The sequence below is a fragment of the Aethalodelphis obliquidens genome, unplaced genomic scaffold (genome assembly GCF_003676395.1).
Source record: "Aethalodelphis obliquidens isolate GAN/ISIS:26980383/991018 unplaced genomic scaffold, ASM367639v1 scaffold80, whole genome shotgun sequence".
Lineage (NCBI taxonomy): Eukaryota > Metazoa > Chordata > Mammalia > Artiodactyla > Delphinidae > Aethalodelphis > Aethalodelphis obliquidens.
This window is the reverse complement of record NW_020838024.1, coordinates 3754367-3776141: the sequence shown is the minus strand read 5'-3', so window position 1 is coordinate 3776141 and position 21775 is coordinate 3754367. Positions and strand designations below refer to the sequence as shown.

Below are 21775 nucleotides of genomic sequence, written 5' to 3'. Positions count from 1 at the left end.
TTTGCCAGTTAACCCTCTTCCCGGCACCCAGGGGATCCCGTAGTGTAGACTCTGACCCTGTTGTTTTGGGAGCCGCAAGAGAGCTTAAGGGGCTGAGCTTTGTGTAGAGACCAGGCTAGTTGGTACACAAAGAGAAGAGGGATGCGTTGTCACGCAGGTCGGAGTCTGGTCCTCTAGGAGCTGGGCTTGTCCTCCGTGCCCGTCACCCCAGGTTGAGCTCCACCTCACAGCCTGTTTGACTTCCTCCTTGGCCTGTCTCAGGTGTGAGGACAGGGCCATACCCCGTGAGCTCTGACTCGTTAGGATGCCCAGTAGTAGGTGGGCTTTGGGTGTTGGCTAATATTTTGTTGCATCAGTTGCCTACTCGGCCTTGTGTAACTTTTAGTTCTTATCACTCTTGCACTCTAGATTGTAATTTCCTTGCTAGAAGGGACTGTGACCTTGTAGTTCACGGCTATAATTATATCATCTAGCCAGCTCAGTTTGTAGTAGATAGTCAATAAATATTTGTTGGATGAGTCAGTTAACCTCTAACTGTGATGCCACATTTGGATTCCGTGCTCTCTGAGCTACAGTGGCAGAGGCCATACTCCTAAGCCCGTCCTGAGGCTTTTGGCTGTAGGCATGGTGCTTTCGCATTACCCTTTGTACCACTCTACAGCTTCCCTGGCTCCTGTCCTCCTCCCCGTCTGGCTCTGCAGGTGTCTGCACGAGATGAACTTTGTAGCCATCTGAGAGAAAGGGGAGGGAACTGTTCATGATAGTTCTGTCCAAGACAGTACTCACTAAAAGAAGATAAAAAAATTGAGATTAGTGGTTTCGCCACAATTGTGATCACCTTGATCCATTTGTGTCTTTTGTTAATAAGACATTTATTATGTATAGAATAGATGGCCAGACTGTTATTTTCTATTCCCTCTCTTTTTTAATTGTAAAATACACACATCATAACATTTACCATTTTAACCATTTTAAAGTATACAGTTCAGTGACATTAAGTACCTTCATAATGTTGTACAACCATCATCATCTAGTTCCAGAAATTTTTCATCACCCCAGAAGGAAACCCATACGCATTAAACGGTGACAGTCCTCGACTTCCCCTCCCGCTCTCCCTGGCAACCACTAATCCGCTTTCTGTCTTTAGGAATTTGCCCATTACGGATATTTCACGTAAACGGAATCATACCATACATACGGGGCCCTTTGTCTCTGGCTTCTTTCACTTAGCATAATGTTTTCAAGTTTCATCCTCATTGTAGCATGAATCGGTAGTTTATTCTATTTTTTTCAACTGTAGAAATGCACACAGCAGTTATAAAAAATCACCACCTCCATTTGGAAGCTGATAAAACTAAGGCCCACATGATACACCTCTCCCTGAACTAACCCTAGAACCAGTTCTAACATCTCTACCTTTGCACTTACAAGCCACTGTCGTTCCCTTCAGTGACACTGAGGTAGAAAACTAGAGGAACTCTATGGAAAAGGAAGAGAGGAGGTCATTAAGTTTTCTGTGCAAGATTTTCCATAAGTCATCATCTGCTAACGTTTAACTTTTCTACTTGGGCTATTCCTTTTGATGATTAAAGTTATCAACGGATAACTATGAGAATTTAATTTTCAAAGGCACCATGGAATTAAATCTATCTGGCTTCATATTTTCATTCACATCTAATGGCCCTAGTATTGAGAAGGAGGGGTGCGCTGCGGCGTTGGAAACCATCTCTCCTGTCCCTTTTGGACCTCGTCATTCTGCACAGCCAAGCGCTCTGTTGTGAGCCCCAAGCAGTGTTGTTCCCTTGGCTTCTCACCTTGGAAGTCTGCACTTTGGGATTTGGGTTAGTCCAATCTGTGCATTCCTGCCCGAGTGTACATGTGTCCCCCTCAAGCTGCAGAGACTTTGCAGTTCGTGCGCCAGTTCTTTCCCACGGGCATTTGGTTTGGTAGCAGGTGAATTGGGAACCTCCTAGGAGCAGTTCTAACTTCACGGCGGGCCAATGCAGTGTGTCCCTCCTGCCAGAGGTCTTGGCCTCACCAGCCCCGCGGAGCTCGCAGGGCCAGCATTTGTCGGTGGACGCGTATGGAATGTATTGCCTTTGTCTCCAAAGGGTAAGACTAAATCACACACCTAAAGTTAGGTCCTTGGCAGGACTTGGCCTCATTCTCTGCCCGCTCATTAGGGTTTACCCTTTGATTTATATATACCTCCATATCAGAATTAATTTGGAGGCCTATTTTCTAGGTAGCTTTTGTGATAACCCGTTTTGTCATCTTGCTCAGTGATGCACCATGTTTTCCTATTGCCTGACAGCCTAGAGTCCCGATTTTGGCTTTCAAGGGCCTCCCAGGGACCCTGCCCTTACTTAGCTGTTTTCTCACACATTCCTTCTGCTGGAGGTGGCGCTGTCTGCTCCCTGCCCTCCCCTCCCCTCCTATAAGACCATCCAGGTGTTTGTCCCAGGTTCTCTGGTCCAGAATGCCTTCCTCCCTGATATTCTCAGTCCTTTTTTTTTTTTTTTTTTGATTCTTCTTCTCTTTGAAATACTAGAATCTTGCTTTAGAACTTGGTATTGTTACAACAATAGAAAAGTCTCTGCAGCTTAAATAAGATCTGTGTTTTCTGAACGACTTGAATCCCTTACAACAGGGGTCCCCAACCGAGGACCCCCGGGCCGGGGACGAGCAGCTCTCCACGGGCCTGTTGGGAACCGGCCGCACAGCAGGTGAAACTTCATCTGCCGCTCCCAGTCGCTCGCGTTACCCCCTGACTATCCCCACACCCTGTCCTGTGGAAAAACTGGCTTCCATGAGACCGGTCCCTGCTGCCAAAAAGGTTGGGGACCGCTTCCTTACAACACAGAAGGTCCCTGAGGACAAGGATCGTATGATTTTAGTGTTTGTGTCGGTCTCTCCCACTGTTCCAGGCATAGAAGAGGCATTTGGCTGGTGTTTGTGGATGTGAACTTTTCAGCCTGGTTCTAATGGAGAAAACACTCTCTTTCTGCTGGTACTGTCTCACGGGTAAAGTTATTAGGGGTGAGTTAACTTGGGGGTTCGAGAGGCAAAAAGCTATCCTGGTGAATGTCACAACTTGACACTTGTCTCTCCCAGTTTCCAGTGAACTTTCAGTAGAGAAATACTCAGCCTTCATTACCTAGAGAACCAGACGACCCAGAAAGTCCCAAGAATGAGGCAGCCATCTCGGCAGACATTCTCCAGAAGCCTCCATAACCCAAGGTCAATAACCAGATGGGTGGTTTGGTAATTCTTCAGACTTTTCCGTTCTTGCTGGAATATTTCCTTTAGGGAGAGATAAGAAACCTTGTCTGAAAATTTTCTCCCTCTAAAACTGATCAAAGAGGGGTTAAAAAAAAAAAAGCTGAATGACTGGAATTCACTTTGCGAAGAGTAAAAGCAGGGTGGTGTCTGGGGTCAGAAGAGAACAGAATAGAGCAGGGCAGAGAGCCACGGCTGCAGGCTGTGTTTGTGGAGTCAGGCTTGGCTTCCTGCGACCCCTCCATTCTCTTTCCACCGTGGAGGTGAGGAAGGGGGAGGATGCCATTGCCCTAAAACCTCTCACCATAGAGCAGTCTAATTGTTTCAGGATGGTTTCCCCTACATTTGGATGTGCATTTCATTAAAGTTATGTGTGTTTGTTTTAGGAACAACCAGACTAAATAAAATCACTGCTGGGACTGTAGTATTTGAAGAAATACCACCCAGCCATGTGTGTGTGTGTGTGTGTATATATATATATATATATATATATATATATATATATATGTTGTCTGTATCCATAGCCCGCGTTTCAGAAACCTGATCTTTTTGGCTTTGAAAACAAGAACTTGTGCTAGTATTTTTAGATGACTCTGTGGAACTTACATGTAAAATAGGGGAGGTCGTCCTTGAATTCTGCAAGTCAGGACAAGAAGGGGCTCCTCTGGTGGGTGACTTGTTGTACTTTTGACTCTTCCTGTTTTCGCAGAATAGGGATGGATACAGGGTTTTCTCAGTACAGTCTTGGAAATCAAGTCATACCACCTGGTCACCTTCCTCCAGTTCTTCCCACACAGCTGTCAAATTCATTTACCTAAAACTGCTGTATATTTTATGTCATTGCAGCCTCCTTCCCAGCAAAATGACCTTCCAGGCAAAACCACCCTGTGTCTTGTCTAAATCTTGTTAATGTTTGGCAGAGGGATGAACTGAACGCTATAATTTCTATATAGCATATCTGCTCTGCTTTTGGTCAAGTAGATTTTCGAAGGCGACATAACGTCTGTTCCTGTCTTGCAAATGTGCCCAGACGTTTGCTTCTAGTTGGGAGGTACTAAAATGTGCCAAACTCTGTTGTCTAAAATGCTCCAAACTCTATCGTAAGCACGTACAAAAGAAGGAGAAAATATGGTCCTTGCCTACAAGATGCATAGCATCTGGCCGAGAAGACGAGACCAATGGATGTACTGGAGAATAATTAAGTGCTGAATCATAAAATACTAACTTGTAAGGGGTTCAAGATGGGAAGAGGTGGTTAGGCACAGGAGTAGCGAAGGAATGCTTCCTGCCTGAGGTATGAAGTGTGATGCAAGGTGGACCTGAGAGAATGGATTGGGAGGGTGTGGGTGGGGACAGAGGAAGTGGAGGACAGTGTGGGTGATGTGATGGAGGCCATCCCGAGTTGAAAAGGAAAAACAACACAGTGCTCACTGTTTCCTTCCCTTCCTCCGGAGTTATCATAGCAGTTCAAGGTCAGGGACCCACTTGACACTGGATCAGTGGTTCGCAACTCCCATTAGAAGCACCTGGACAACTTTGAAAAGTGCTGTGCGGAGTGTCACCCTCTAAGATACCTATGTAATTGGTGTGGGGTGCAGTCTGGGAGTGGGGCTGTTTAGAGCACCCAGGATACTTGAATGGTCAGTCCAAACTGAGAACCACAGCGCTGGACACTCTTCAGTGAGACCCCAGGCTTCTTAGCCCAAGGCTTCTCGACAGGTTTTCCCCATGATAGGTTACAGGTAGACTGAGGAAGGCCCACGGAGCCCAGGTGGAATTTTTCCTAGCATACACGCACATACATATATGTATATATAATGCTTGTGCACAGAATAAAATTAAAGGTAAATTTTGGCATAAAGTAAATTATGTTAAACTAATTCACAAGGGTTTTAAAGGGAAAAATGGTGTTGTAGGTTAAAGCTGAACAGATCATGTTGCAAAATTGTGCTTTGGAAGGAACACTTGTAACCAGGGAAGTGGTGCAAATTGAGGAGAATAGATTTGGGGATTAAGAACTGCACTGATTAAAATATTGGAGGGAATCACAGGATTTTTCATTTTAAAACTGTTTACAAAGCAGGATTAAGTATATTGAGAAGGGAGGATTTTAAACACTCAGTTGGCTCACTGTTGCCCGGGGTTGCAGCAATCTGGCTTTTCCATGCCCTCCGCTGGCCCGGACCTGCCCCCGCATGCGGAGGTCAGGAGAGCCTGGGAAACCCCAGCTGGCTGTGTTAGAGGGCGGAGCAGGGGCGGGTGGCCGGCAGCACAAGCAGGCAGTGACCTCCACTCAGCCTAACCCCGCGAGAGGAGGGGGCACCTGGGGCGGGAGGTTCTCACGCTGGCAGTCACCAGACAGTTCAAGGGTGGAGGCGCATGAAATCACTCGACACGTGCCTGTCCTTTAGAAATACTCCTGCTTCCCTGAAATACACGCCTTCCAAAATGCTGCCGCCGCCGCCCCACCACGCTGCTGGGTCATTCGAGGTCCAGTTTTCCGTCTCATTCATGAAGCCTTTTCTAAATTCCTAAGGGGGTGAGCTCGATCTCAACCACTGCCTCTCTTAAAACACCTAGGATTTGATGAGTCTTGGTTACCTATGTACTTATCTTATCCCTGTTATTCGACTATCGGGGTCAGAGCCCAGTCTTAGATAGGAATTAATAAGAAAGGAATTGTTATTAATCGTGTTAATATTGAGGGCCCAGCACTGGGCTAGGGGCTTTCATATGTGTCATTCATTCAACAGATAGTTGATTCTTTCACCCATTTTAAAGACCATGTCAGTTTCCCTCAGGTATTTCTTATCTGATGCTCTCAATTACCCTGGAGTAATTTGTGAAGAGGAAAGTGTGGGTCAGAAAGGTTTGGAAATTGGTACAAATCACCCATTCTGGGTGGTGGAGTCTGGGGGTCTATTCTGAGCACAAGAGATGAATCATTTGCCCTAAAGAGATTTCATACTGCCCAAGTGCTGTTTTTCCTACTGCATTTGTGAAACCAAACAATCCCGAAGAAAAAGAGCTAACTCTCAGCTTAAGTGTCGCGGGGTTTCTTAGCTCTGAGTATGTGATCTTTCTTCTCAGCCTCTCCTCCTCCTGTCCCCAGGAGACCTCTGTCCCCAGAAGCACGGCTGATTCCATTAGCACATCGTGGGCACTTAAAGGACAGGAATCCTATTTTTACAGCCTTTATTTCTTTTATGCCAGTCACCATTTATTATATCTATCTGAAACGTTTAGCAGGAGAAGGCCACCAGTGTTCCCATTTCTCAAACTGTCTGCCCCCTCAGTCCTTAACGGGGGCAGTGATCAAAGTCCCTGTTGCAGCTGCCTTTGAAATAGCTGAAGGCCTGGCAGCCCTATTACTTCTCTGCCAGAGGCGATTTCTCTTAGGCCCATAGGGTTGATCCCAACTAGTAGAGTAGGATTCGTTTTTCAACGCCTTTTTGACTATAAGCTATTAGACAGTGATGCCTTCCTTACCCTTGGATTATAATCTGAAACGGGAATCCAGGTCTTTTAGGATTAAGGTTTGTCCCGCTGAAATACTTGGGTGTGTGCTAAGCCTCTTTTGAGCTCAGTGACCTCATTAGAATTTAGATGCTGCAGCAAGTAAGTCCCAGGAAACAATTGGTAGGCTGGGTTGGAATCGTAGACTTGAGAGCTGAAAAAGGCTTCAGTGGTCACGTGGACCAGATGAATAAACTGAGGCCAGTGAACGTGAGCGAACTTATCGTTCCATACTTGGGGATGGCAGAACTGCGACCAAAACCAAAGAATACTGAATTTTAGTTCATGCTTCTGCCTCCCATGCCAGTGGTCCTAAAAATGGGACGTGTATGAGAATCGCCTAGGGGGCTTGTTAAAACACAGATTGCTGGGCCCCTCCCCTGTGTCGGGGCAGGATCCTCAGAATCTGCATTTCTCACAAGCTCCCAGTGCTACTGATGCTGCTGGCCCAAGGGCCACACTGTGAAAACCACCATGTGACATGATGTTGGGAAGCAAAAGAAAGCTTGTGATAACGACATAAAGGACACAGCCTCTCCCTTAAGAACTTATAGTACAACCTGAAGAAACATGGTCATGACAGTTTCTGGGTGTGCCTTGGTTTAAGGAAATGCCAAATAGAAACTTCAGATGGAAAAGGCAAATTCAAAACGGAAGACTTGCATTCTCCCCCCGCCCACCCCAGACCACTTCTCTGTGCTGGGAAAATTGCAATAAGCAAGACAAGATCTCTGCCCTCGTGGAACGTATGGAAGGTATAGTCTAACGGGGCACTCAGACAATAACCACATGCCTCTTTCATGTAATATCAGGTGCATCGGAGAAAAAGCAGCAGCCAGGGGCCACTTTGAATAAACCTGGGCAAGAAAGGCCCCTCTGAGCAGACACCTTCATTTGAGCAGATTCCTGAATTAGAATGGGGTGCCAAGCCTGCTCTTTTCTAGGACTGCTGTCCTGGTGGAGGGAACAGCAAGGCGAATGCTCCTAGGTGGGAGGGTACTTGATGTGGCCTCAGCGAACCGGGAAAGAGCTAGAAGGTGAGATCACAGTGGGAGCCAGGACCTCCTCATATAGAGCCTGGTGAGCCACACCAAGGAATTTGGATTAAATCCTAATTCCAAATACTTAATTTCTCTGATTCATTTTTATGTGACTTAATATCATTTTTTCCCCTCCAGAAAGATTGTCTTACAAAAGCAATGCAACTAAAGTATAGGCGACTATAGGTATTGGGAAATGCTGAAGCTCTCAAGGGATTATGAAAAGTTGGTTATTACCGTGAAGTATTTCTGAGTCACACCAACCTTGGTGATTCCTCTTGTAAATAAAGGGCTTTCAAAGGAAAGAAGGAAGATGTGGGTTTCGCAGGGAGGAACTGCTCTTAGAGTCAGGGCAGTGAGCTCGAGTCCTGATATTCTGCACATTTCCTAACCTCTCTGAGCCTCAGTGTCTTCATCTGTGAAGTGAGGATGTTGGGCCAGCGTATCCTTCTGGAACCTTCTAACACGCTGGGATTCTGGGTGTGTCTCGTGCTGGTAGGGTTTGGTGTATGGGTGTTTCTTTGTGGCTTGATTGACTTGGGGAGTGAAAAGTCGGTTGCCGAGGCTGCCAGTGGCCAGCCTGTTGCATTCCCGACCTCACCCGGCTGGCCAGCTCTTTTGGTATCGGGAGCTGGGGTGCTCGTAAAGGGCGCAAAAAAGAGTTTGGTTTGAGTGAAATCTTCTGTGAATGAATATGCCTAAAAACTCCAAGTCTTCTGAAAGTAGCCTTGTGAGTTTGTGTCTCCTCCAAGTATGTGCTTCAGCTGGCAGTCAGAAACCAGAAGAACTCTGTTTGTTGTTACTCTGAAAGATGGAAGGAACTTTCCCAGCCATCAGTCATGGGCTTTTAAATAGTAATAGTTCAAATCCGCTTCTGGTTAAGGGCCTTGAGAAACATGCCGGCCTTGTCTCGAGGCATTGAAGGCTTGTACAACTTGCTGAGCGGTTTTGTAATAAAGGAAGCCTCTGTCGCAGGCTCCTTTTGCTGCAGTGCTTGAATTACACTTCTTTCCATTGGAGACCACTGGCGACCCTGATCAGCCCCAATGAGAAGCCTGTGTTTGCTCTTTGGCCAAATACTTAGTTTTTTGTAGTTTAAACTTTGTTTTTTAAAGAGCCGTACAGCTAGTAAGTTATATTATGTGGTATTTCACAATTTGCAGAGTGGTCTAACAAATAGTGCAGTTTCTCAGCATGGTGTTGAAGGGCCAACTCTGCAGGCAGAATGCTGAAGTCAAATCCAGGCTCCCCTACTTACTGGTTCTGGGACTTCGGGCAAGCTTACTGGACTCCTCTGTGTCTCGGTTTTCTCCTCTGTAAAATGGGGATGATGATAATTACCCCTCCCAAGGCTGGTTGGGGGGTGTAATGAGTTAAAACGTAACTAGTGCATTGTATTTCAACAGATAAGCTGCTATTATTATTGATGCTGATGTTTTTTAGTTGCCCAAACATGGTTTAGAGGTGAGGGAACTGAAGTTAGGTACCTCAGCCATGATGACACAACAGCGCAGCAAACCCAGCCGTGGTATCCCGGCCTCCTCACTGGGTTTCTGCTGGTTCTTCCTCTGCACCTTCAGGATGCCATCCAGCTGCTGTCCTGGGGCTCTCAAGGTCATCTTGGTCTTCTCTTGGGAGTGGGAGGGAGGGAGGAGGAAGAAGAAGGGGGGTGGTTGGTGGGGGAGAGATCGGGAGCCGCAAAACTCTGAAGCATAGAAACCTTGGGAACTTTCCAAGTGACAAAAACAGAGAAATTCCAAATATCAATAAGCAGCAGAGGCATCAAAGGATCACGATGTAAATCTTCAGGCCATTCTGCCTTTTAGTTACCCCTCTGTGAAAGGGCCCAGCTGAGTTTTATAAGCAAAGCTAAACATTGCCTATTATAATGAAACTTAAAACAGCATCGATTCCTTTTTTGTGGGATATATCAACAAGATTGCTTTCAAGGCTTAAGGGGATTATGTTTTCAGAAGCGGTTTGAAACAATAGGTACCTTGGTAAAAAGGATGGTGTGAGGTTCTTAACTCATCCTCCATTTAGAGCAGCGCTTTGCAAACAGTAATGTGCACGGAAGTCAGCTGGGAAACTTGTAAAACACAGCTTTTGGGGCAGTGATTGGGGGTGGGGTCTGAGAGCTTCCATTTCTAACAGCTTCTGGTCTGTGGTTCACTCTGTGAGTATCCAAGACTTAGGCTATTGAAGTGCGCTCACTTCGGCTGCACTAGAATCTGGACAGCCACCCTGCTGTATCCCTGGGCAGTGACAAGTGTCCTTGTCACTGGGCCTGGAGTTAGAGGGGTGGATAAAGGATTTTATATCCCTCCCTCCTCCACTGAATTCTGAGACCTGTCCAAATGAAGAGGTAAACAAGCCAATAAAACCTCTCATAAAATACATTGCTATTGACTCTTGAATGACATTTCTTGTCTTTAAGAGGAAGGGCCACACTTTTTAATTAGGTGTAAAAGCCTACAGAGACAAAGCCAAAGGATGTTCTGAATTTGTTTTGCATTCACTCTTCTGTTCCTCTAAGGGGAAATTTCAGCTGATAATTAGCTCAAATAGCTACCTCAAAGCGTTCATTAAGAAAGACTTAAATGTTTCCTCTGTGGAAAATTTAGGTGCAATTAAAATTCTCATCGCTTAAAATTTGGCAGACAGTAACAAGTCCTGGCTGGGATGTGGACAGATTGGAGCCCTCATGTCGTTGATGGGGATGTAAAATGGTGCAGCAGCTTTAGAGAACAGTCTAACATTTCCTTAAAGACGTCAACATGGTTACCATATGGTTCAGCAATTCCACTCCTAGGTCTGTACCCACTAGAATTGAAAACAGGTGTCCACGCAAACACTTGTACACAAATGTTTTAGCAGCATTATTTGCAATAACCAAAAGGTAGAAACAACCCAAGTGTCCATAACCAACGAATGGATAAACAAAATGTGATATATCCACCCAGTGGAAGGAATAAGGTACTGGTATGTGCTACAACGTGGATGAACCTTGAAAACAGGCCAGATGAAAGAAGCCAAGCACAAAAGACCACATGTTGTATGATTCGATCTTGATGACATGTCCAGAATAGGCAAACCCATAGGTACAGAAAGTAGGTTAACGATGGCCAAGGGTAGGCATGGGAATGGAGAGTGAATACTAATGGGTACAAGGATTTTTTTTAAGCTGATGAAAGTGTTCTGGAATTAGATAGTGATGTTGGTTGCACAACTTTGTGAATATCCTAAAAACAACTGAATTGTGCATTTTAAAATAGTGAATTTACGTACCTTAAAATATATCTCAATAAAAAGACTGAGATCTGCTCATGATGTTTTTTCAGCCTTTGTTTAATTTGTCTTAATAGAATTATATCACAGCATCATGCGTTTGTATTAAATGGTTTATCCCAGAGATCCTCAGCCGGGGCACTATTGACATTTTGATATGTTGGTATTATTGACATTTTAGACGAGTCAGATAATTGTTTATTGTGGGGCCTGTACATTGTAGGATGTTTAGAGCATCTCTGGTCTTTACACGTTAGACACCAGGAGAATCTACCCACCCCCAACCCTGTGAATAATCAAAAATGTCTCCGGCTGTTGCCAAATGTCCCCTGGGTGGGGCAAAAATCACCCCCAGTTGAGAACCACTGGTTTATCTTTAGTCTTCCTACTAAAAGCTTAGATCCATGAGGGCTTTTTTTTTATTCACCATGTGTTTCTCAGTGCTTAGAACAGTGTCTGGCACGTAAATACCCTAGTATAGCAAGCATATGAGTGAATTAATATATTTAGCAATAGCAATTTATAAAAATATACAACTATAGAAATACCGAAATTATCCCATGCTTGGGTTAGGTCTAATGCCCTAGGATTAACATTGTCAAGAACAGTCTCTGTTTGGGGGCGAGGGGGGCCTGTTAATCAGCCTACTACTTTGCCTGCCCGCCTCACCCCAGTCTGCAAACTGTCTTTATCTAGAGGTGTGTTGTTTTTACCAGCTATCCAGGGCACGGGCCATTAAAGGCCACCAGCCATGCTCTTCATTAGTGGTGTGCTGACCTGGGGCGCCATCTGCTCCCTAAGCCTGAGGTAATCCCCACAGATGCCCATCTGCAGTCCAGACCAGCACCCACCAGTCACAGGGTCTGCTGCCTTGAGGGGACTGCCGCCCTGAGGGGACCGCCGCCCTGAGGGGACCGCATTTATCAGTCACTGCAGAGGAAGGGAAACCTACTCGCTGTCATTTACAAACCTAGGTTCTGTCAGTGACTAATCATGTTTTCCCACCCAACTGAACCCAACTTTCCACTTGAGTATCTTATTAAAAGTTGGCTCTGCTTCTCGTTCACATTCAGAGGCTAAATGCTAATGACTTGTTGCTGCCAAACCCTGCTTTGGGGATTATCACTTCTATGGAAGGCGCTGGAATGTTAGCAGCTCAAGTGTGAGCATTAGACAAGGCTGGTCTCGGATGGCTTTCTTTTTGGTCATCTGTGACTGTCTACAGTCTCTCTTTCTTGCTTTCCTCTTCCTCCTTTCTTTCCTTCTTTCTTCATTTCTTAAGCAATGATGGTTCTGACCTAATTTCTGCTAACCTGTCTTTTCTGAACACTGAGACAAATCCTTTTATTAAGCAACATGTCTCAGACTCTGTGCCTTGTCTTGTGTCGATGAGGCTCTGATAATTGGTGGTATTTTCTTGGATGTTTACTACATGCTTCACGTTTTGCTAGTTCTTTTACACATACCTCATTGATTCCTCACAGCCCATTTAACAGGTGTGATGATGGTACTGTTAGCACATTTTTGTAAAGAGCTATTTTATTTTAGAAATACATATTGAAGTATTTATGAATGAAATGATATGACATGAGATTTGCTTCAAAATAATGGTAAGGGTGTAGCTGAAACAAGGTTGTTTCGCATTCAAGTTAGACATGGTATTGGATACAAAGGATTTCATTGTGATATTATTTCTCCTTTATAAAGTGTGTATCTTTTAAGTATATGTGTAGAAAAGTTCAGAGACAAAAAGATAATGAGATTTGCCTCAAAATAATCCAGTTGTGGCAGGGGAGGAGGTAGAGTGGATGAGTTTATAGATGAAGTAAGATCTGTGACTTTGAGTCATTGTTGTTGGTTTTCTGTTTGTTTTCTTTTTGTTTTAGCTTTAAAAAAGGTACTGTTTAATTCTTATCCTCTACTCATAAATAGGTCTTTTGCCTTGGCCAGTATTTTACTAAACTTCTTTATGATGTTATTACGCATGGCCTGAATTAAATTAAAAATTCATAGGAATAAAACAACTAAGAAGTAAAAATATCTAGTTGTCACTTCTTTAATACATTTTTAAAAAACTGGATGTTTGTACCTTTTGACTGCCTTCATCTAGTTCCCCTTCCCCCGATCCCCTCACCTCTGGTAACCATAAATCTGATCTCTTTTTCTATGAGTTGGTTGGTTGGTTGGTTGGTTTTTGAAGTATAATTGACCTACAACACTGTTAGTTCCTATTACGCAACACAGTGATTTGATATTTCTGTACATTCCAAAATGATCACAGTGATAAGTCGAGTTACCATCTGTCACCGTACAAAGATGTTACATAGTTATTGACTGTATTCCCCACGGTGTACACTTCATACCCCTGACTCATTTATTTTGCCACTGGAAGTTTGTACCTCTTAATCTCCCTCACTTATTTCTTTCCTCCCTCCACCCCCCTCCCCTCTGGCAACCACCTGTATCTATAACTGTTTCTGTTTTGTTATGTGTGTTCATTTGTTTTTTAGATTCCACATATAAGTGAAATCATACAGTATTTGTCTCTGCCTGACTTATTTCACTTAGTGTTAATACCCTCTAGGTTCGTCCATGTTGAAGCAAATGGCAAGATTTCATTCTTTTTTATGGCCGAGTAATAGTCCATAATATGTATACATACCACATCTTTATCCATTCGTCTGTTGATGGGTAGTTATGATGCTTTCATATCTTGGCTATTGTATATAATGCTGCAGTGAACACTGGGGTGCATATATCTTTTCTAATTAGTGTTTTCATTTTCTTCAGATAAATACCCAGGAGTGGAACTGCTAGGTCATATGGTAGTTCTATTTTTAATTTTCTGAGGAATCTCCATACTGTTTTCCATAGAGTCTGCACCAATTAATATTCCCGCCAGAGGTGTGCCAAGATTCCTTTCCTTTACATCCTTGCCAGCACTTGTTACTTGTTATCTTTTTGATAATAACCATTCTGACAGGTGTGAAGTGATATCTCATTGTGGTTTTGATTTCTATTTCCCTGATGAGTGATGTTGAGCATTTTTTCATGTATATCTCAGCCATCTGTATATCTTCTTTGGAAAAATGTCTGTTCAGATCCTCTGCCCATTTTTTTTTTTTTGCAGTACGCGGGCCTCTCACTGTTGTGGCCTCTCCCTCTGCGGGGCACAGGCTCCGGATGCGCAGGCTCAGCGGCCATGGCTCACGGGCCCAGCCGCTCCGCGGCATGTGGGATCTTCCCGGACCGGGGCACAAACCCGTGTCCCCTGCATCGGCAGGCGGACTCTCAACCACTGCGCCACCAGGGAAGCCCCAAGCATGTGAGATTTTGTGTGAGCCTTTTAAGAGTGGAGTCTCTATTTCCCACAGCCCTCTGGCTCTCCCGAAAGTAAGCCCAGCTGACCTTCAAAGCCAAACATTCTAGGGGCTCATCTTCCTGGTGCAGGGCCACTGGGCCAGGGAAGCCAGTGTGGGGCTTGGACCCCTCACTCCTTGGGGAGAAACTTTGCAATTGTAATTATCCTCCTCTTTGTGGGTTACCCACCCAGGGTATGGGTCTTGACTATAGCACGTCTCCGCCCCTCCTACCTGTCTCGTTGTGGTTCCTTCTTTATATCTTTGGTTGTAGAAGATCTTTTCTACTAGTCTTCTGATCTTTCATTAATAGTTGCTCTGTAAATAGCTGTAATTTTGGTGTGCCCGTGGAGGGGAGGGTCTTTCTACTCTGACATCTTCTCTAATCAAAACATTTTTTAAGGCTGAATTTGCCCTTATAAATATTTAATCTGATCATGTGCACAGAAACCTAATAGTTCTTCCTGTGGGTGATCACACACAAAATACCTAACACTGGTATCATTCAAGGTCCCAGTAGGAAACAGGTAGCGCTCACATAGGGTAATTGATGGGTGGTTAAGAAAGGAACTGTTTATACACATGTGGTCAGATTAAACCAGCAAGGCTGGAAAAGCTGCCCTGGCTAGTAACAGTGGGAAATATTTCACCACCACTGCTACCCACACCTGAAGAGGCAAGGAGAGAAATCAGTTACCAAAACCCAGAAAGAGCTGCAGCTGTAGCTTTGGAAGAGCTGGCCCACAGAGCTGTGAACTTCACAGAGGAAGTAGACGAAGGCAGCCAAGTCATCCATAGAGCATATCGTGTTCATCAGAGCACATTTATCAACATGCAGTAGTGGCCTACACTAATGCTTCGTTGTCACGTGTGTCTGCAATTTCAATCCCCTATTATTATAGTGTGCAACCCAGAGGTAATCCAGGAAGCCTTGGAGTAGAAAAAATATAAATATTACAGGGGGAAGAGGGTTAGTAACTCAGAGGGGCACATTGAAGAGATTCTGGGTTGCTAGCAGGAGACGCGAGGAGGGATTTTGGGTCTCTGGCCAAGTTCTGTTTCTTCAGTATCAAGTAAAAGGGGCACGTTCCATTTGTGAAGTTTTAGCAGGCTATACAGTTACGGTGTGTGTAGCTTTCTTTATATATGTTAAACTTCAATCAAAACTTCTGTATCTATACATACTTTTATGTTTTTTGTGTGTGTGCACGCGTGTGCATGTGTGTGAGTGTGCTAATTACTGATCCTGGTACTTTTATCTTTAGCAAAAGATATGGCTGTCCAGATCATTTGGATTGAGTTCTCCCCGGTCATAGGAGATAGAAGAATGAATAGCTTAGAAGCAAACACATAGATATTAAGAAGATAAATATTAATAAATATTAGAGCTTAATAATGCGGGGCATTTCGATTCATAGCCTTGAAAGCAGAGTTCAATAATTGAGGCTCTTAATGGTAATATCATGTCCTCAAGAGCAATTTAATTATGTAACATATACTGTTACTAAAACTGGGGAGATTTTAGAAACCTTCCACTGTGATTGAACAATTCACTGCTTAAAGATGAACTTTGCTTATTGTAAAGTTGTTACCCCAACAATACTGAAAACAGAGGTATTATTGTAGTGCCTTTTAGGGAGGTTCTTCGGGTTAAGCCGTATTTAATGAGGAATTCCATTTAAACAAGTCACCACGTTCCCAAGTCATTCCAGATGATCAGAGTTTCACTGTAGTGTGTAATCACCTACAGAGTGGATTTTGACTGTAAAGAAACGTTACACATAAACTGCTGCACAAATGCAGAAATAGTTGGTGTGACCAGAGCCAGGTAAGCTTTCATTATCATTTTAAAGAATGTTAGAGCCAGAGGGACCATCAGATATCATCTGAGTCAATCCCCACATTTTACTGTGGAGGGAATTTAAGCTCGGAGAGGTTAAACTGACTTCCCAAAGATACCTAGCTGACGTATGGTTGATTTGCAACCAGGGCTGACCTATCCCCAGTTGCTGACCTGCCCACCTTTACAAAGCCTCGTTCTCCAGAGCAGAGGTGCTGGGTCAAGCTGACTTGGGTTCAAATCGGTTTAGCTCTTGGATTTGCTAGTTGAGTGTGACCCTGGGCCCCAGTGACAGGTCTTGTCCTGTGAAAAAATATTGCCTGGGTATTAATTCAGAGGTACAGACACCAAGGTGCTGCATGGCAAGTATCTTGAGAAGTTAAGTCCCTGAGATAGGGGGGAGGAGAGCTGGGAGGCTCCTTAACCTCCTTCTATAGGAAGGAGGCTGTGAAGAGGGAAGACCTCTGCAGTGGAGACCTTCCTGGGGTTTTTGCCTTCTCAGCCTCTGGGCCTGAGTGCCCAGTGGAACTGTGCTTTCCTTCTGCCTGTAGAAGTGCACTTTACTCCGGGATCTGTGGGGACGACGGGTACATTTGTGGGCCTTCTCTAATGCTGTTTGCACCTGACTGAGCGTAGACACCTGCCATCTAATGGAGATGGTGTTAGGACTCACCTCAAAAGGCTTTTATGAGAATGAAAAGAGGTAATGTATCAAACTGAGTAGTTGGCACACATCAGCCACTTAAAAGTTGTGTACAACTATTGTTATTCAGCTAGAACACAACAATGGATTTGACCTTGATGCTGTTCAAGAACCTTGACCGTTGTTTGACTCAGACAAATTTCCCTTCATAGAGTGTATTGCTTAAAAATAATGGCTTTGGTGAAAAAACACTAGACAGCAGAAAAAAGTGGATAAATTACTTCTTATTTAGGAATCCGATCTAGTTGGGACTGGCTCTTCTTCCCTAAAGGGACAAGGAATGTAGTTGTGTCTTACTTTTTTCAAGCTTTGTCTTTACGTTGGAAGACCTAAGATCTAGCTCCTAATCCATTACTTAATAAAAAGTGTCAATGAGCAAATTATCAGACCGCTTTGAGCCTCCGTTTCCTCCTCTTTAAAATGAGGTTGATAATAATACCTACTCACAAGATGGTTGTGGAGCTTAAGTGAGAGAAAGTGTACACAAAGAGGCAAAAACATGGTCAGAGATGAACTCTGAAGAGTGGAAATCTTCAGGAGATTATGTTACCTCTTTTCCAGTTTTCATCTTGCTGCTACAAAAGGACACGTGGAATGCCTCAGGGTCATGGTTACGCATGGCGTGGATGTGACAGCCCAAGATACTGCCGGTATGTAGTCTTTTTCTCTTAAGTCAACAGGCCAGCAGGAAAGTAGGTGTCACAAAAGTGACACATATTCACTGTGGAAAATTTACAATCTATACAGATGAGCCAAAGGAAGAACATAGAGTCTACTCCATTGACCAAGCTCTGACATGGTTTCATTATTCGTGCCTTTACGGGTGTTTTCATCTTACATGTGGTTAGTCAACTAGAGACTGTATGCTTTTTATCCCCCATTAAAAATTTTTTTTTTCTAAGATTATTTGTATGGACCAAGCACCTTTCCCTAATTTTTGTTTTTATGAATCATGGTATGAAGTGCTGAATGGAATGAATTGTGTAGGCGCTCATTTTGTCAACTAGCTGAGTTGAGCTCTGTGGACAGAAGCCAGGATCCTAATGTGGACCAGCTGCCCACGGTCTGCACCCCTTACTGTGGTCTAGTGTATCTGAATCACCTGGGAACTGGAGGGGAGGAAGGGAGGGAGAGAAAGGGGGAAAGGAGAGGAAAGAAAAGAATAAACAGTGCACGCACACAGACACACACAAAACCCCACACATAGATACCCAAACTCTACCTTCTGAAATTCAGATTCCATTGTCCGAACGTTTCCAGCCAATTGGTATTTTCTGTAAAGCCCCGAGGTGATTCTAATGTGAAGCCAGTGTTGTTAAATTATGATTAAGGCAAATAGAAGAGGAAGTGTAGTCTTGTCTTTTATGAACGTTGTTTTACAGGAAGGAGCCCCTGGGGTCTCCAGCCTGGGATTCTGCCCCTGTTGGCCACCCCAAAAGATCAAAGCAGCTACTGATGGCTTTTCATTTCTATATTGTACTTGAAAATCTGCCTTCTAATAGGCTTTTGGTAGTTTTTACTGGAATATAAAATCAGTCTATTTCACAGTCTTTATTTAGGCTTTTCATGAATCCGTAATGGATCACTTTCCCTTCCCCAAAACACTGACACCTCAGAGTAGTCATCTTGGGGCAGATTAGTCAATCAGGTATTGTGAAAATATAATTTTTTCAAAATATGACTGGAAAACTGGTGTTTTGGAATTGTTTTCATAAAGGCTGTGGCATTAAAAAGAAATCATCTCAGTGTTTGGGAACCTTTATTCTTTGAGAATAGAGTCTTTTTTTTAGGACAGGCCAAGAGCCACTTGACGTCAAGTCAGATAAATGAAGTGTCAACCTGGTAAAACCATTTTTGGTCAAAAATAGTGAGTGATTGAAGTAACCGAATGATTTTCCTGAGCAGTGCCACAGAAAGCTCCAGAAAAATATTGTGAGAAATGGCAATACCAATAGAAGAAAGAATGGTTTCCCTAAGTGACCACCTTGAAGGAAACACTAATCTATGTTGCTAATTGAAATCATCTTTAATCCCAAGACCCAGTTATTTTGTTTTTAAAGTTTATTGTTACTACTTTTAAAGTTGTACCACATACACTCAGGGCAGTATGAGTGGCTACAGTCGCCTTGATGAAACATACGTCCTCTTAAGTAGACAGGGTTTCTTCTCTAAGAAAATCATTATCTAGAAGAATTTTCTTAGACTGAATATATTTGAGCTGTGATACAGTTTTGTTTAACTGCATTTGATGTTAAAAAATAGATTAGACAGGAATCTGGTTATTTCCATCATAACCAAACATCTCTCCCCCATATTTTTATTAAAGGGAAAAAATGTTTCTGGGCTTCCCTGGTGGCGCAGTGGTTGAGAGTCCGCCTGCCGATGCAGGGGACACGGGTTCGTGCCCCGGTCCGGGAAGATCCCACATGCCGCGGAGCGGCTGGGCCCGTGAGCCATGGCCGCTGAGTCTGTGCGTCCGGAGCCTGTGCTCCGCAACGGGAGAGGCCACAGCAGTGAGAGGCCTGTGTACCGCAAAAAAAAAAAAAAAAAAAAAAAAGTTTCTTCAATACGTGCTCATTGTAGAAAATTTGGGAAATACAGAAAACTACCAAGAAGATAACGAGTGCTTCTACTCCAAGAGGAAAGAAATTTTACCGTTTAGCTATATTTCCTACCAGATTTTTCTGGCACATTTTTACATAGTTGAGATCACATTATATAATAAACTCTAAATCCTGCCTTAAAAAAAAAAAAAGATTACCATGATCATTTTCTGCACTAAAAGCTTTTAAGAAGCATAGTTTTTTGTGGCCATCTAACACCACGTGGGTGGAGTTTGTATTTACTATCAGAGCCCTCACTCAGTTTCTGAGAGCCTGGGGAATCGGGCAGTGAGACCTGGACACCCCAGTGCAGTTCCCTCTTCCTTGCCAGCTGAGATGACAGTGCCCTCCAAGAAGCTGGAGGGGAGGACTTCCCTGGCAGTCCAGTGGTTAAGACTGCGCTTCCAGTGCAGGGAGCATGGGTTCAACCCCTGGTCGGGGAACTAAGATCCCACGTGCTGCAAGCCATGGCCAAAAAAAAAAGAAGCTGGAGGGGACACTGCAGACCCATCCTGGATGCTTCTCTGGGCTGGTCAGTGGGAACTGCCACAGCCCATTTCTTTCAACTCTGATGGAAACTGGGAGAATCCACGGCACTTTGTAGCCCCAGAACATGGTCCAAACATCCCATGAGTTGGAAATGTCTCAGAGCTGCCGGTCACTTCCCTCTTGCCTGACGTTTTAAACAATGAGGTCGGCACTCTGGTCCTTGGCCTTATTGTTTTTACTTTAGTCTGAGTGAGGCACTGACTTCTTGTGATCTCTTGAAAACATGCAAAGAGAACACAGGAACAAAAGAAGGAAAAGTGGCATGGATATAGAAGTGCATAGAGAGTCTGTCGTGTTATGTAGAACAACACTTCTCAAACTTTTTTCTGTTACAGTGAACCAGGTAAACGTGATGGCCTTTACTGCTCACATCCTTCCTGTCGGCTCTGTCACCCAGTCCCATCTCTCCCTCAAGAACACGTATCAGAATCCAAGGGAAGGACAAGGACATTAGTCACTGTGCTTTAGTGGTCGTCATTTGCCCAAAACATTGGACGAATGAATGAATTAAATGGCTCCGCTCTCATAGGTGCTGTCTTTTCAGTAAACCTACCTGAAGTATTGCCATATTATTACTAAGATATAGTCGTCTTCAATCCCAACAGCCACTGAGAACGCGTGTGAAAATCTGTTGCCATAAATCCAGCTGCCCTATAGAGTTTCTGAAAAAAACCTGCTTTCAAAATATATCATTACGCTAACCCTTTTAATTCTTTTTATCCACAAAGTCTACAGGATGATTTTAAACTGGTGCTTGGATTTAAGTTCAGAAGCAAAGGGTTTTTAGCATCTATTTCTTTATCAACTATCCTTCCACATAAAATGCTTGGAAGTCCGACCAGAGACTTTTTAATTTATTTTATTTTATTTTTATTTTTAGCTGCATTGGGTCTTAATTGCTGTGCGCGGGCTTTCTCTAGTTGTGGAGAGCGGGGGCTACTCTTCGTTGCAGTGCGCGGGCTTCTCATTGCGGTGGCTTCTCCCGTTAAGGAGCACGGGCTCTAGAGCGCGGGCTCAGTAGTTGTGGCACACGGGCTTAGCTGCTCCGCGGCATGTGGGATCCTCCCAGACCAGGGCTCGAACCCGTGTCCCCTGCACTGGCAGGTGGATTCTTAACCACTGTGCCACCAGGGAAGCTCCTGACCAGAGACTTTTCATAAGTGCTTTACAGACGATCTTAGGAGCAGAACACTGTCGGAAGATAAGGCCTTGGGTACAGTACAGTACATCTCAATCATCATTTTAGATAGCCTTTGAGGCTTAGGTGAGATAATACGTGTGGGCATCTTAGCGCCCAGCACACAGTGAGTGCTCGCTGCCTTTGGCTCCTATTTTATGACGATTATTGCTACTTCATCCACATCACCTTTATTCTCTTTTACACATCAGGCTTTTGCAGAGGTTTCACGTCTTAAAAAAAAAAAAAAATTGTGATCATCCCCAAGCCAAATACTTTCATAGTACAAATCAGAAAAAGAAACTCCAAAACTGGCAGAAGCTCATGACTCATGTTTTTGGTTTGGGGGGGTTCCCCCCATTCCTTATTGCCTGTTTGCCAAACAACGCCATAGGCGTATATATAGCGATCAGCTGGGAAA

At 44.0% G+C, this 21775-nt stretch overlaps 1 protein-coding gene across 10 annotated transcripts in view; it reads left to right on the top strand.

Annotated features, from left to right (window-relative positions):
- The window catches only part of RAI14 (retinoic acid induced 14), a 147522-nt gene that overhangs the window by 96273 nt on the left and 29474 nt on the right, over window positions 1–21775 (top strand). For 9 of the 10 annotated variants that reach the window (XM_027092713.1, XM_027092715.1, XM_027092719.1 and 6 more), the window contains one exon: window positions 17587–17675. The exons of the other annotated variant lie outside the window; for it this stretch is intronic. In XM_027092713.1, coding sequence (XP_026948514.1) covers window positions 17587–17675 — 89 coding nt within the window. The remainder of the gene's footprint in view (window positions 1–17586; window positions 17676–21775) is intronic. 10 annotated transcript variants of the gene reach the window in all.